Source organism: Theobroma cacao, chromosome 3, assembly GCF_000208745.1.
Source record: "Theobroma cacao cultivar B97-61/B2 chromosome 3, Criollo_cocoa_genome_V2, whole genome shotgun sequence".
Taxonomy (NCBI): Eukaryota; Viridiplantae; Streptophyta; class Magnoliopsida; order Malvales; family Malvaceae; genus Theobroma; species Theobroma cacao.
In genome coordinates this window covers 1586988-1602437 of record NC_030852.1, presented here as the reverse complement: position 1 = coordinate 1602437, position 15450 = coordinate 1586988, and the positions used below count along the sequence as shown (strand labels likewise).

The 15450-nt window shown below is 36.8% G+C and overlaps 3 protein-coding genes across 4 annotated transcripts; 1 reads left to right on the top strand and 2 right to left on the bottom strand.

Moving 5' to 3' along the window:
- LOC18604036 lies at positions 100–1117 on the top strand. Its single transcript, XM_007036328.2, has 2 exons — positions 100–785; positions 885–1117. Exon 1 carries the CDS (start codon positions 222–224, stop codon positions 663–665), a length of 444 nt encoding a protein of 147 aa, XP_007036390.1. The 5' UTR covers positions 100–221; the 3' UTR covers positions 666–785; positions 885–1117.
- Positions 4231–8097, bottom strand: LOC18604034 (serine/threonine-protein kinase HT1). Of its 2 annotated transcripts, none has more exons than XM_007036326.2 (6): positions 7186–8090; positions 6543–6675; positions 6227–6422; positions 5144–5268; positions 4896–5054; positions 4231–4777 (listed from the first exon to the last, which is right to left on the bottom strand). In XM_007036326.2, exons 1-6 carry the CDS (start codon positions 7314–7316, stop codon positions 4463–4465), a joined length of 1059 nt encoding a protein of 352 aa, XP_007036388.1. In that variant the 5' UTR covers positions 7317–8090; the 3' UTR covers positions 4231–4462. The 2 variants fall into 2 exon arrangements, with proteins under 2 accessions (XP_007036388.1, XP_017974027.1); XM_018118538.1 differs by having other exon boundaries at positions 4637–4806; positions 7186–8097.
- On the bottom strand, positions 8982–13473 carry LOC18604033 (protein NBR1 homolog). The gene is made up of 7 exons (XM_007036325.2): positions 12995–13473; positions 11279–12405; positions 11069–11192; positions 10744–10995; positions 10472–10621; positions 9495–10379; positions 8982–9375 (listed from the first exon to the last, which is right to left on the bottom strand). The coding sequence occupies exons 1-7, from the start codon at positions 13016–13018 to the stop codon at positions 9277–9279; spliced, it is 2661 nt and encodes an 886-aa protein (XP_007036387.2). The 5' UTR covers positions 13019–13473; the 3' UTR covers positions 8982–9276.

The following is a 15450-nucleotide window of genomic DNA, read 5'->3' as shown; positions in this document are numbered from 1 at the left end:
AACTAAAATAATTAAGGGTTTGACCCACCAATGTCTACCCACGTGCCAATGCTTGAGGCTGCAAGTAAATTGCTGATATTGTCAATTACAGTACCATAACAAAGATATGCATTCCAACGCCTCATGTCTCTTCGCATCAACAATAACGTGAGGTTGTAATTTACCTAAGATAAACAGTACGGCCCCTACATGACTTTCCTTGAGAATACAAAAAAGGAAGCATGAAGAAAAAGCTAGAGGTTGAAGATGATGGTGTCAAGGACCTCGAAATCATCAAAGCAGTGGCACAAGCCTGGCACAGTCAATCCGGGTGCACCAGGCCAACCAATGAATTCGATGCCTACAGGCGAAATTTCAGAGGCCAGCCTTCTAGGTTCAAGCTTGAAGCAATGAGCAGGCCATCGTCGGTCAAGGACAATGTTGCTACCCCATGTTGGGACTTCGGGCAATCACTGTGGGATTCATATGAGATTGTCACGGTGGCCAAAAAGCTCGAGACCGGCCTGGTTTTTGATGACCCTTTGACAGGGTTAGAAGAAGATATGAGTAGAGCTCAAAGGAAGCACAAGGAGGGTAAGAATAGCCTTAGGAATTTGCTCAAGCGGGTGACTTCGAGGAGATTCAATGAAGCTGATATTCCTCGTGAAAACAGGAATGGGTTTTGATCTGTTTTTTTGTTTTATTAGCCTTTGGGTTTGTGTGAAAATTGTGAACTGGATTGTCAGCTCAACACAGAGCAGTTTTTCCTCCTGCAACTGTAAACATGGAGATGGTAGCTCTTTTTGGTAAGTGTGATATCAACAGCAACCTGTTTTGAAGGTTATCCTTCCTGATTTTGCATCCATTTTGATTTCTGTGCATTTGGTGAAACATGTTCTCTGCAGAGCTAGGACTCTTCCTGGTCATGACTTATGGAGATGCAATCATTTATTTCTTCTCAAAGTGTAATGCTTGCCAATCATCTTTCATCTCAACCAATATTGTAAAGCTAAACCAATTTGATGTCTTCCTTACATAAATTTTCTTCATTCACTTCACCAGTTGCTTCTTTTGCAGTACTCTATGCTACTGCTCATAAAGACTTGTTTATGACATAACTCTGTTGTTTTCTTTACAATTTTTCTGATCTTCAGTAGGAATAACAAGACAACAAGTGGATCGGATCTTGAAAAGGTCCAATTTACATATACAATGGCCCTGTCCCTACTCCGTTGGGATATTCTCTGCTATGATCTCAAGGCACTTTACATCTTTACCATAACATTATTGCAGGAATACTAATTAGCTACTTGGACTGAATCTTTTGCCTTGACAACATAGTATAGAGTTAAATAGCAGTTGAAAAGATCAAGATCAGCATCTCGATCATGGTCCAGACAGAGAAAGATATTGAGTACTATTTGGCAAAAAGCCTGCTTTCATTCAACTGCTATTGGCTGGCTGCTAGCGGTACCCGTATTGTTGTAATGGATATGAATTTTTAATGGCCCAACTTGATTTTAATATTCATCTGGTGCAATCTTAAGGTTCATGAAGAACTAACTGATACCTTAATTTTTAATTTTTCTAGTGTTATGAGCCACTGTTGATCCCTGGAACCACCTAACTTGTAGGCCTATATCTGAAGAAGGTTTCAGGTAAGATATTTCCAGGGTTGCTCCAGAGTGCAGAGGATTTTTAAGTCTAGTATCACAACTTGAATGGGATATCAACTGCCAAAGTTTCAAACCCTCGCCTCCATTCACCTCTAGAACATTGCTTCAATTGGGTCAAATTTTAAGTGTTTGATTACTTCAACTGGCAGGGGCGCTATGAGTGTGAGCTATTCAATTAGCTAGAAGACTGGCGATGGGGCAGGTAGAGAAAAGCAACTTGATTAGATCTGTTATTGGTCCTGCTGAAATTACTGCAAGGTTTATATAGTATTCATAATTATCAATAACAACAAATACATCAGGGCATACACAAAAGCTATCTGCTATGCAAGCAACCAACTTTAAAGCTTAGTTAAAGAGAAAATAAGAGGGAACACACGGGGCTTTGGTAGCACTCCAAGCCAAATTAGACGGGCCATTTATTTAAGTAACTGCATCAGCAATACTATCTATGGTTACTTGGCCTGTCATTTAATCATGATTAACATGCTCCCAAAGTCTAGTGCACTTTGAAGGTCTTCCATTTGCACAGTTCAAACGCCTTGTGCTTCTGCTGGATGTAGCCACCAGCTTCCACATCGACGGTGGTTTCTTCATGAACCTCATAGTTCCCATCCGTTGTTTCCTCAATGGTTTCTACATGCTCAACTATCTGAACCTTCTTTTCAGATTTTGGGGACCGCTGCTTTTGGTGATGTTCTTCCTTAAACTCAACAACCTCTTCCTCAGAGCTGTATTTGTTGTTAAAGGCCTTGTGGACAGTGGGGTACTGAGATGCACCAGGGATCATGGTGGGCTGTCTTTCCATTCTGGCAAGATGGGCACGGTAGTCCTGGGACGTGGTGTCCCATCCAGAATTCTGTCTGGGAGTGTAGCCGCTGCTCCTTCTCATTGTTGTATCTACTACTCCCTTCACAGCTATGGGTAAGCCCGTAATGGAAGCTTGCACATTTATAGGCAGAGAATTTTCCTTTATTCGCAAATGATAAGATTGCATCTGGTTCTCTCCATCATAATGTCATATCAAAACATACTCAGGTTCAGTTAGACTCAACCACATGCAGAGAGGAATAAAATACTGATAACAAAAAAGGAATGCCCGGAGGATCTCTTCAAAGTTTGATACCATGCCCCTGCTGCATTATTGATCTAGGAATATCAGATTTTCTCTCCCGGATAGTGAACTGCACAAACTTTTTTGGGTGCTCAACTGGCTGGAAAAAGAAACACAGTCATCCGAGCCCAAAAGATAATACCCTGGAAAGCAGATCCTCAGGAATTTTGCCTGAAAAGATCATAAATCTATAATGGCTGTCAATATCGTTTCACACCAACCCCCCAAGGATTTTCAAACAAAACAGTTGCAGAATCTTAATTAGCATTAGAAAAAATAATTAACTCGCATGTATTCTTGGAGCTGTTTCACTGGAAAATTCTGCAGATGGCAGCTAGGACATTTTGTCTTCTCAATCAGAAACATTTTTACTGAGTTGGTTGTTGGTTCCTTTGCCTATCCAAACTTCAATCCCAGCACTTTTCCTTTCTCCCGCCAAAAATATAACTGCCATAACTACCATTTACCTTGGAAAAAGCCCAAAAACCTCATCTTGCACCTATGCCAACACCACCAAAGATCTCAGCCCAAAACGGGTGTCCAGTTGCAGATATTGTCCATGATTCTAATGGGATGCAAAATATATACGGCAGTGTCTACGATTTGAAAAAGAATAAGGACTGTAATACAAGTCAAACGTTTAAGGCCAAATAGATAGAATACTTCAATCTCACATGAGTAGGTAAGGAGATTTGAAAAATTTATAAATTTGCATAATATTCTTTAAATTAGTGTTTTTTTTTAAAAAATAACAACCCGCGATCATTATACCTTAAAAGAGTGAAATTGTTTAAAACAGTTTGAATTCTATTCCAAGAAATTGAAAAAAAGTCAGTTTTGATAATCATGTCGGTAGATTTTAAATTTTATTTTCTTCTGTCGATTTATAAGAAAACCCTTCCTGTGGTTTATAACATCATGATGGTGAAGTAATTACTCTATCAAATTCAGGGTCAATACTCTGTCTATTTTGCATTAGAAGTATTCTCCACTTTTAATAGAATTCCTTGTATGAAAATGAGTTCCACGTGCCCTGGAAAGTTTTCCAGGAAAAAGAGACTCAGAAATAAGTTTTCACTCCAATGAAAAATCAAACCAATGTCCACGGTGAGACTGGTATTTCTTTACTTGACAGTTTGTTAAAGCAATAGTCATACTGATAGTTAAGTGCCTACAAGAATGCAAAAGAAGGGAGGTGGACTAGTGCTTGCATTTCTACCTTGATTAGCGGACAAAGATTGGCAGAAATGGGTTCTGACTTCTGAGGTGCTGTTGCTTTCTTGTAGAGTGATTGACACTTCATCGAACAAATCAAACAGAATCTGTTTCTCCCCTTTCCTCAAGGAACTAAAGTTGAAATTTCTACATCTCATCATTAAACAAGGAAATGAACCCCCCCCAACTGACCAATTCCCATATTTTAGTCACTGAAGACATAAGCCAACTATGAACTATGAGCACTCAAAGAGGAAAATGATAGCAACATCAGATAGATATTGTTGGAATTTCATCCAACTGAATTGAACTTTCACTTAAAAATGCAATTTATTAATCTAAAAAAATATTGTTGATGTTATCAGGGTGTACTTGTCAGGCAAGAGGGCCCTATTGTTTTCTGAGCCCTCTTCAGCTTCTTTTTGATTTGATTCCCACTAGGACAAAAGTATCTGTCATTTCTTCTATCTCTAAGGAACTAATAGCATTGATCAAAGCAGAAGAAGAAACTTCTCCGCTTTTTTACCATATTTGCTTTGGGGTTTTCCCCAGAGTCATCACGCACTCCCATCAATGAGCTTGTACCTGGAGATTCTGGTGGCAATATGGCGTTCTCTGAAGCAAAAATCCGAGGAGGAATGGCTGGTTCAGGAGGACAAATACTAGAAAGATAATTTAGGAGCATCTGGATTATTTGACTGAAATTAGGACGAGTATTTGGGTCTTCCTTCCAACATGATGTTAGAATGATGGCCAATTCCTCTGGCAGGTTTTCAGCACTAGGCCTCACATTCTGAATAGCAAAACATCCCAAAACGTCAGCTGCATTTAACAATATTAGAAAAGCTTAAGATTACATCTACTTTAATCAATCAATATAAAAAAATATATATATTATATGAGAGTATTACCTTAAAAGCAGCTGCATATGCTGCCTGAAGATTTGACATGCCTTCAAATGGCAGTTTGTTGTGCAAAAGCTCCCACAGCACAATCGCGAAGCTGTAGGCATCTACTTTATGGTTGTAATGCTTCTTTTCTCCCTGCCTTAATGTGACAGTACTGTACAACTGCCATAATGTAGCCATGCAATCACTCATTAATTAGTGGTTTGGTAGAAAAGGATTGAAGAACAAACTAAAAATGAAAAGTTAAGTACCTCTGGAGCCATCCAGCGGTATGTTCCTGTTTCAGCAGTCATCATCTCTGTCAGTGACTCCTCTCTAGCTAAGCCAAAATCTGCTAGTTTAACCGTTTTATGGTCTGCTGTCAAAAGCAAGTTTTCTGCAGAGAGAATATCCAGATATGGTGAATATTCAAGCTGACATGCAATTGTGTATGCTTAAATGTCAAAATCATGCCCTCCCAGTGCTATGCTGAATCATTTGCATAGCACACAACAATGAAGTTCTCTATTTTCCCGCCTGTTTGAGGGGGCAGTAAAGGTGGATGAGCCTAAGTTCTAGTTAAGCAGGATTAATGCAAGTTGCAACAAATAAAAGAAAACTCACACAGCTAATTGTCTCTTAAGTCAAATGTTATTATATTAATTGTAGCCATTATACAGGTAAAGCAAAGCAACAAGAAAGAAGACACATACAGACAAAAAAGAAAACCAGATACCCTAGTTTCGTAAACAAAAACAATCATACTCCAGCTTGATAGCCTTAAAAGTAATGTTTGAAACCTATTGCAGTGATCTTTGACAGAACAAGTGAAATCAATATTTGAAAGAGATTCCAATGGGTGTCAATTGGAAGCCAGTCCATGGCATTTTCTTCAAATTTATTGGGTGCAATTGCTTTTTACTAATGACAATACTATAGGGGCTTTTATAGGTGTCCTGTCACCAAACAACTGCATCAGAATTATATGCAATAAAAAACTTGGTAGTCCGTATTATCTCTAAACCATCTTATCATTCTGAAGCCTGAACAGCAGTTTAATATGTTCCTCACATCTTCTTTAGTCTTCCCTCCGCCTTTAATATCCTCCATTAAATCACATATCTAACAGATGAACACAAACATGTAGCATTAATTACCTAACCTTCTTGCATCCCTTCATAGTTTTTAGAGATGAAAGATTTCAATAAAGTCACCACCAGTCAAGCAACTGATTCAATTACCTGATGTTCCCTTGCATTCAAAATGGTGCATGTCTCCATATTGCAAAATGCAAATGTTATCCATCTAATCAACTTTCCAAACACAAAAACATGAATGTGGAAAGAGAAGATTACCAGGCTTCAGATCACGGTGGATGATCCCATGAGAATGCAAGCACTCCATAGCACGAGCAATATCAAGTGCAAAACCAATAGCAATTCGCATGTCTAAGCACCTAGGCCGCATGTTCAGCAAATACTTTCGTAGGGTTCCCCCCAACAGAAGCTCAGTAACTATAACCATTACAGGCTCCTTGCAGGCACCAATAAACTGTTCAACACAAGGGTTCAACATTCACAGTTAAAATTGAGCGAAATTATATATAATTGGAAGTACAATGATGCACCAATAGAAAGGTGACAATCCTAAGAGGACTAGATGCAAGTCAACCTTCACTAGGTTTTTATGCTGAACTCTAGACAGCATCGCAACCTCTCTTGCAAACCGTCCTTCTCTCTTGGTTATCTCCTCAGGAGTTTCTCCTTTATGAAGTATTTTAATTGCAACAGTCTGGTTTCTATACCTGCAAGGCATACCATAAAACCCAAAAAGGCGGAAAAAAAAGAAGAAAGTTGAGTGAGATAGGGCGACATTGCTGCACACAAAATTAAAATCCAATTCCAGATAAAACAGACTCAAATCAGGTTTAAGATCTCAAGCCAGCTTCAGCAGTTACAACTAAATATAATTCAATGAAATTCTAACTATTTACAAGAAGAATAAGGAGTTCCAATTTTCCGTTTGACAAACAAATTTAAGTTTCAGACAAAATGGGGAAAGAAGATAACATAATTCAGACAAGAATGAGTAGAACAACAGCTAAACTAAAGACCCACAAATAAATCAGAAAGATTAATAATTCCCAATTGCTAAATTTTGAGACAAACAAAGAACAAAATAATGATGAGGAAACTGAATTTGCCAAAGGGAGAGTACAAAGAAGAAGTTGCAAACCATAGTGAAGGCATTGCCCAGAAATATACAAAACAAGAAATCCAAGAACCACAAAAAGAGAAAAAAATTGCAAACTTACTTTCCCTCATACACTTTGGCATGAGCTCCTTCTCCAATTCTTGGACCAACAAAGAGATGCTTTGGATCAATCAACCATTTAGCATCCAATTTGAACTCATCAGCTGAGTAAAACCTACTCCCAGATTCCATAATTCTAAAACAGGAAAGAGCTCAAACATCTATATCTAGCAAGTAATCATTAGAAAAGTTTATCCTTTTATTAATTAGTAAAAAAAAAAAACATACACGACAAAATCAAAGAAAGGAAAGCTTTTTGAAGGCTAATTCACCACAGACACATTACATGGATACGCTGACAATATGAAATAGAGAGAGAAGAAGCTACACAAGACATGCTCTGGTGTAAAATTTTCTTGTGTTGTGTTTTTGATAAAACCACTCCTAAAAAATCAAACTTTCACGAGTTTAATGGCTTAAATGTCCTGAAGGAGGCAAAAGAAAGGAACCCCACGTGTAGTGTACAGTGGTTAAAGAGAGAAGAAAACAGATAGAGAGAGAGGGAGAGAGAGACACACACACAACAGGAAATAAAGCAAGGAAGGAAAGAAAAAGTTGAAAGTCCAAAGTAAATGTCTTGAAAATTCATGGGGAAAAGAGAAGGAGAACAAGATCAAATCTTCATCAAAACTTTTCTTTTCCTTTCTGGGTCTTTTTTTTTTTTTCTAGTTTTGCATCATAAGAATCATTAGAGAGCTTTAAATTATGATTAAGTCAACAAATGGGGAGATGGGGGAATTTGAGTTTATTTAAATCTTTTAAGGGAACTGGGGCTTAACAGTTAACAGTGTTGATCTAGAGACAGAATCATGGGAGAGGATTGAGTGTGTGTTCAATAAAGAAAAGGAAGGAGAGAGAGAGAGAGGTATTTGTGAAATATTGTAATAAAGGGGGTGGGAGCCATAAACTAATCAAAAGCACGTGGAAACTGATCTTGTCAAACATGGGGACAACCCCCCATTAAATAAGAAATGCCTGGACCGGCTAATGCCTTCCCCCCTACTTGTATTTCACTCTACTTCTGGTGTTCAAGCTAAAGCCCAAGCAGGTGTAGCTTTTTCTTTGGGGCATATTGACTTTGTTGTTCATAGTTAGCTGCCCTCTCTTTTTCTTAGAGACAAATGCTACTCCTAATACTAATCAACCACTTCTCTTTATTAAGGTACTGTATTACATTTGCTACCCACTTTTTGCTTCTAAAAATTATTACTAACATTATTATGGAATCAAAAGGATTTTATGGAAAAGTAACATTGGCACCATCATATTAAATTAAAAATAATGTGATTTCAAAGATAATTATTACATATACGTATATTTGGTGAAGATAAAATTATAGCTTATACTCATCTTCTTTTTTTCAAAATGAAGATATTTTTTCCATTTTGTAGACACATAATACCATTATATTTTCTATATTATAAATTTATTTCTTATATTTTTATTTTTTTCACATTAAAAATTAAATATCTATAATATAAACCTTTTTTTTCAAATTTTAATATAAAATACATCAAAATTGATACTTTTATAATGACTATAATGCTTTTGTTTAACTCAAAACTCAATAAGCAAAGGAAGAGGAGAATATGTGCATATCACTTACTACTAATTTTAATTCAGGTTTCTATCTACTATAATTCTTAGCTAAAATGGAACTTCATTATTCCTTGCTTAATAAGATAAATGATCAAGCTTTTGTTTGGTCATTTTGCTGTCTTAGAGGGGAGAAAAGAAGAAAATATATCTTTTGCTGAGTATATATGTAATGTACCATTCACCAAACAGTAAGAAAAATATAATTATGCACTGAATACTCTGAATTTAATATTGTTTTAAATTCTAAAGATTGCTAGGAATGAACCATTTTTTTTTCTTTTTTCAAGAAAGAGGGGTGTAAAATATTTATAGGATAAAGATAATTATAAGTTTCAGACAATAATAGCAAAATGTTAACAGCCCCTCTGGGCCTATATGCTACAGAACTTAAACACCCCTGGAAAACTAAAAGCAGCTACTTGAGATGGTTTGGGAGCACTGTTGATTTTATTTATGTATAGCATATCCCTAAGAAAGGAACATTATCCTTCACTTAAGCCCTTTCACCAGTGAGGAGATCCATGACAACTCCCTTGATGCTCCCATTGTTCTTCTTCAGCAGCTTCTTGTTCATTTCCGCATCACAGAAACCCTGCGCACAACAACACAACAGCCAATTTCAGAACACTGTCAGCCCAATGTTGTACATACTAATCAAGAAGAGGAAAACAAAAAAAGAAAAGAAAAAGATGATTTCTGCAGCCAGTTTACCATTTCCTGCAGCTCCTCAAGGATTGGATCCCACTCAGCTACCCCACAAAGATCGTCAACAGACTTCTCCAGATCATATTCATTCATCCTCAGGATCTCCTTGTTCAAATCAACCTGCTTGAATCCCATCTCTTCAAGTTCCTTAAGTAGAGTCTGCTCAACAGACTCATTTTCAATGTCCTCCTGATATTGTGCTTGTACACTTATTGCAGGGGATGGTGCTTGTACACTTATTGCAGGGGATGGTGCTTGTACACATATTGCTGGGGCTGGTGCCTGAGAGGATCCAGCAGGAGATGGTGCTTGCACACATATTGCTGGGGCTGGTGCTTGAGAGGGTCCAGCAGGAGATGGTGCTTGTACACATATTGCAGGGGCTGGTGCTTGAGAGGGTCTAGCAGGAGATGGTGCTTGTACACATATTGCAGGGGGTGGTGCTTGAAAGGGTCCAGCAGGAGCTGCTTCTAAGAGATCAATGATGGGATAAGACACAGACGGAGACGGAATGTGCGGAAAAGCAGGAGATGAGACACCTTGGTCAATGTTGGGATATGCTGCAGGTGAAGATAATGTATGCGGCCGGTGAACAGGGACAAAGACACCTTGGTCAATGATGGGATAAGTCACAGATGAAGATTTAGGAACAGGCATTGGGACATCACTGTCAAGCAGCAAACTATTGTTTACTGTATGCTCCTTTGCTGGCTGGTCATTAACCATGGGCTCCAGAGGCTCAGTGCCTGCATTAGAGTTGCAAAGCTCTGTAACGAGATCAACATTCATATCTACAATCTCAGAGTCTCTGAGGCCACTGCTTTCAGGGGGCAAATTTAAGTTCAAGCCCTGGAAGTTATCACTAATAGATTCCTTAATGGAAGCATCAACCTGTATTAACAAATCATAATCAAAAGTAAATGAACTGTCAAAAGATAAAAGATCTCAAAGCATATCAACCATATTGAAAATAAAATACTTACATGAATGAGAACCCAAACACGTTGCCCAAACTTCATGCCAGTTTGAGATGCCATCCTCCAGTAAGAAACATATCGACCAGGCAACTGTGGTGCAGTAAAATCAACGGCAATATCAAGTTCCCCATCAACAGGTATACCATCAGCAGGAATCTGTCACAAGTTGGGAGGACCAACAAATAATTAAGCACAGCCTTGAACAAAATCATAATGAAGTCATTGAACACACATGAAACAGCACATCTGCAATTAATACAAAAGATAAAACACTCTACCTCTATCTCAACTGAGGTTGCATCACTGAACTTGTCTCCCCCAATCCAGACAAGTTGCATTCTGCCACACCAGGGCAAAGTACCATTATTGCGCATCCTCCAGATCTTTGTAAATGGCGTAAATGGAGCCATTACAGTCCCATCCAGTACATTGACATCCAAGATGAAGCGACTGTCTACCTTAGGCCGAGCTGACTTCATTGCACGATTCCTCAAGATATGCAGGAGTGCTGGCCCACCAGCCCTTGAAATCTGTAAATAGGAACACATCAGATGTCATTAAAACGAGGATAAGAGTTATGAAGCAAACAGCTAAGGAAATTACATGATCATTTGATGCCCTGAAACACCGTGGATGCCGGTAATGCATAGGTCTGTCCATTCGGATGTAATCAGCTTCATTTCCCATTTTGGAAAAGCAGATGCTGCAGAGATCATAATCGTCTGTTCTGTATTCCCAAGTAAAGAGAAGTTCAGTTAGTAACAATAAAAAGGGAGTCTGAAAGGAATCATCAGCACTTAAAACATTTCTTACACTTTGGACTTGAACCGAGGTCCAGTAATGGGAAGAACCCCACAACCATCACATTGAATTCCCTTGTGGAATGTACCAAACATGGGATTTTCATGAGTGGAACTCCTTTTACTTGGACTAAAGGGATGGTATAAAAAAGGAGGCACAACAGGGTCGTTTGCTACTGGCACTCCACTGAAGGGACATTCATTTGAAGGACCCATCCCACTGATAGGATAATATTTCCTTGTATCAACAAGGGGAGTTGATGTATCCAAGCTAACACTCTTCCCCTTGTTATGACTATTGCTCTCCTTTGTGTTTTTCTTGTCATTACAAGCAAAAACGTTTGACGCAGATGATCCAGAGGTCATGGTAGCACATCCAGTCAGGTTGACATCAGCAGGAGGATCAACATTCAAATCAACAGCAGCAGGCACATTTACACCTCTCGTTGCATTTCCATTGTTGGCTTCCTTGCTAGCCTCGCAACTTGAGTCATCAGCTGTACATTTTGGCAAAACTGCTCGTAAGCCAGCACCCTTTGAAGGATTGGGATCAGTTGGGGCAGATGGGGCACTAGGGCTCTCAGAAGTTCGAACAGGTATGTTTGTATTAACACCAGCTCCAGACTGGGAAACAGGACTCAGATAGGATTGACCCATCTTAGACAAGCACTCCACAAGATCACCTAGCACCGGACTAGCAGATGCAGCTTTCGAAGTAACATCAAAGGACAGCTTTGAGAAAACTTCACTTAAAGCATCATGTAGAGGCTCTGGCACAGATTTCAATACATCAGCAGCTCCAGTATTAAAGCTTGCCAACGGAGGCTGTACAGATGGGGATCTTAAGGGAGTAGAACTTCCGCTTGATCCAGTATAAAGTTTACCAAACTTATCATTATTCAGCTTCACATCAATCCTCAAGAACTTAAGACGTTGCCTCATCACATCACGCAGATCATCATCATCAACAAGAGTAACAACATCCCCATCTTCATCAATATATGTAAGAGTAAGTTCAGCATCAGCAGGAAAATTGAAAAGCCCAATAATTTTGGCCCTCAGTCCAGCCATATTAAGATCCAGCTGTTCAGCATCATCAATTCGAGCATTAAAACGCCTTAGAGTATCTCCATACTTAACCTGTCTCCATAACATTTGCAAAGCAAAAATAATAAGATAATGTATACATTACATAACAATAAAATAAAAAATAATAATATATATAAAAAAAGTATCATGGTCTAACAACAGATTGCAATTCAAGTTTCAGCAGCAGTAATTAATCAGGGGAAACAAGAGATCAATTCAATGAATTTAAAAGGAAAAACGAGGGTTAATCATGAATTCAACCTGGAAAAGACATGAAGATCATCACACGTGCATGATAGACACGAAATCGAATCATAATTCCAAGGCAGAAAGCCTTCATTGCATGTTAAAGAACATTTTACAAAGCTCAGTAAACGCAATAATCACAGTTCAAAATAATCATAACAAATCAGTACGGAAACGACCACAGTCCCGAATTGGAGAAAACAAAACAAAAGAATCATACTTTACCATGTTCCTCCCCAATTTTCCCCGTCAACAAACAGAAAACGAGCAGTTTTAAGTTACAGTCCAACACTGTTCACTATTCCAAAATCACAAAAATTTCCGACCAAATCAAAACCTCCCCAAAACGAACGATCAATCTATTTTCAATAAGTACAAGAAAAAAAAATCAAACCTTGATAACGAGATTGGATTCCATTCCGTCGACGTCGAATAAGGAGATGAATTTCGGCCAACGAGAATAGATTACAAAATTTTTAATCCCTAAACGAGAAAAAATTACAAAAAAAAAACCCTAACCCACAATAAGATCAACAATTCAAAGTCTCCCAAACGATTAATTCGGAGAAAACTCTACACGAAACGATCTTTTGAGGTTTTGATGGTTTCCCCTTTTTCTTCCTCCCTAAGTTTCTCTCCGCAATTCCTTCTCGCAAAAGCTTTTTCGATCCAAACAAAAGCCCTCTCGGCTTATTTATAGAATCACGAGTGGCTTGGCCAATAAGAAATTTCCCATTGACTTTCTTTCTTCCAAAGAAAATTTTGGTTGGGTTTACCATCGTGATTAAGGAACCCAATCGTTATCGTATCATCTCATCAGGACACTATCGCGCTTGTGGTATCATCTCATCAGGACTCTCTATTGCGTTATCTTATCATCCTGTGATTTAAAATTTGCCACGTATGAGGTGCGGGGTTTGGGGGTTTGGCATTGACCGCAGGGGATTGGAACTGAAATGTGTGTAAAAAAATAATTTTGTGACATTTAAAAAAGACAGACAATAAAAAAATTTTATAATTTTTTATCAAAATTATATTCCATGATTTTTAATATTGTTGGAATATGCTAATTCGATAACTCAACCGTCCGATTGAAGTCAAAATTTTAGTTAATATCAAGAATTTAAGTTCGAGTACTTGCTTGATTCATCAAGATATAATAGATGTCTTATTTTTTCCTATCTCGATAATTTTAAGAAGTCATAATTAATTTTTTATTAAAATATGATCGATCGCTTAATTGATATGAGCTTTTAATAAAATATTAAATTTAACTTTTTTATTAAAAAATTTATAAATTTCTATTTTCGAAACAAAGTCTTGGAATTTGAAAACATAGTACCAATTTAATTGTGTCTTATGTTTTTAATTTTAATCTAATGGTCCTTAATATCTTATGTTTAATTTTGTTTCCCTTAATTATCATTTTTAATTATTGGTAATATTTGAATCCTCTCCTTAACACCTCACAACATATGTGGAAAAAATAGTATCACTTTAATTATGTGTTATGTTATCCTTTTAGCTTTAATCTAATGATCCTTAATCTCTTATATTTAATATTTTTTCCTTAATTATCTCAATTTTAATAATTGATAAAATTTTCAACATTTTGATGGGACTTGAAGAACAAATCCTCTCATTTTGAGAGTTTTTGTGAAAGTAAGAAGCTCTCTTGTCAAATTTACTCTTTGTCTAAATTAATTGTAATTTATTTTATTTAAAATTATTTAAATATATAATATTAAATAAATAAAAGACATATATGAAAGCTAAATTACAAGTAGAAAGACACCATGGGTTAGGGTTGAAACTAATTTGCTATAATAATAAATTTAAATAATAAATATATAGTAATACTAATTTAATTTCTTTACTCTTTGAGCTCAACTCGTAGAAAAGAATAGAACTATTAAAATACGTAAAATAATTTAAGTACAACTTATTTTCTCACTCTATTCTTTTTCACTATATCGAATGAGATTATTATTTAAAATTAAGAAATTGTGATGTGACGTGATGATATAATAATTTTAATGTATTACGTGAGGACTACATGAACATTTGGATAATAAGTCAATAATTAATAAAAATAAAAATTTATTTAAATAATTAAATTTTTTAAAAGTAATTATGTTAAAAAGAGCATAATTCAATTAAACCCTATGATTAATACTTATCAAATTGTTATGTTTTAGTCAAAAATGTAATTTATTATTGTATATTATGCTAACATGACATGTGATATCATAATAAATAATAACGTGACATATTATTATGATTATGTGATATTTTTCATACTCTACATTAATGTCACATGCGTATAATATGATAAGATATTTTAATTAATGCTAATTATTTAACCGTTAATTATAAAAGTTTATTTAATAAAAAATATAAAAATTTATTAAATACAATAAAAATAAAAAATTATTAAATTTTTTAAAATAATTTAAAATTTTGTCCATTAAAGAAAAAGGCAAAATGAAAGCATAGTCCACTCTTAACAAGTAAAAAAAATAGAAGGGACCGTGAGGAAACAGAACTGCAACTAGCTGGTAGTAATTAAAGAGAGTGGAGGATTACTATACATGTGTTTTGGATCTTGGGTTCTTGTTAATTGATAATCCCAAGCATGGAAAAACATTTGGATAGTAAACAAGGAATTAATACATGTTCATTCACCGTAGCAATGGGCAAGGAAGTAGATTGCAACGTCGGTGGTGATCTTCCTTCCCTGTTGAACAAGCACGCGCCTCCGCTTGCCTGCAAAGGCTAGCAACACCAGCACCGTGATCCAAGTCACCATGGCGGCACGCGCAGCAGCAACCAGCAATGTCACGCCCGTCA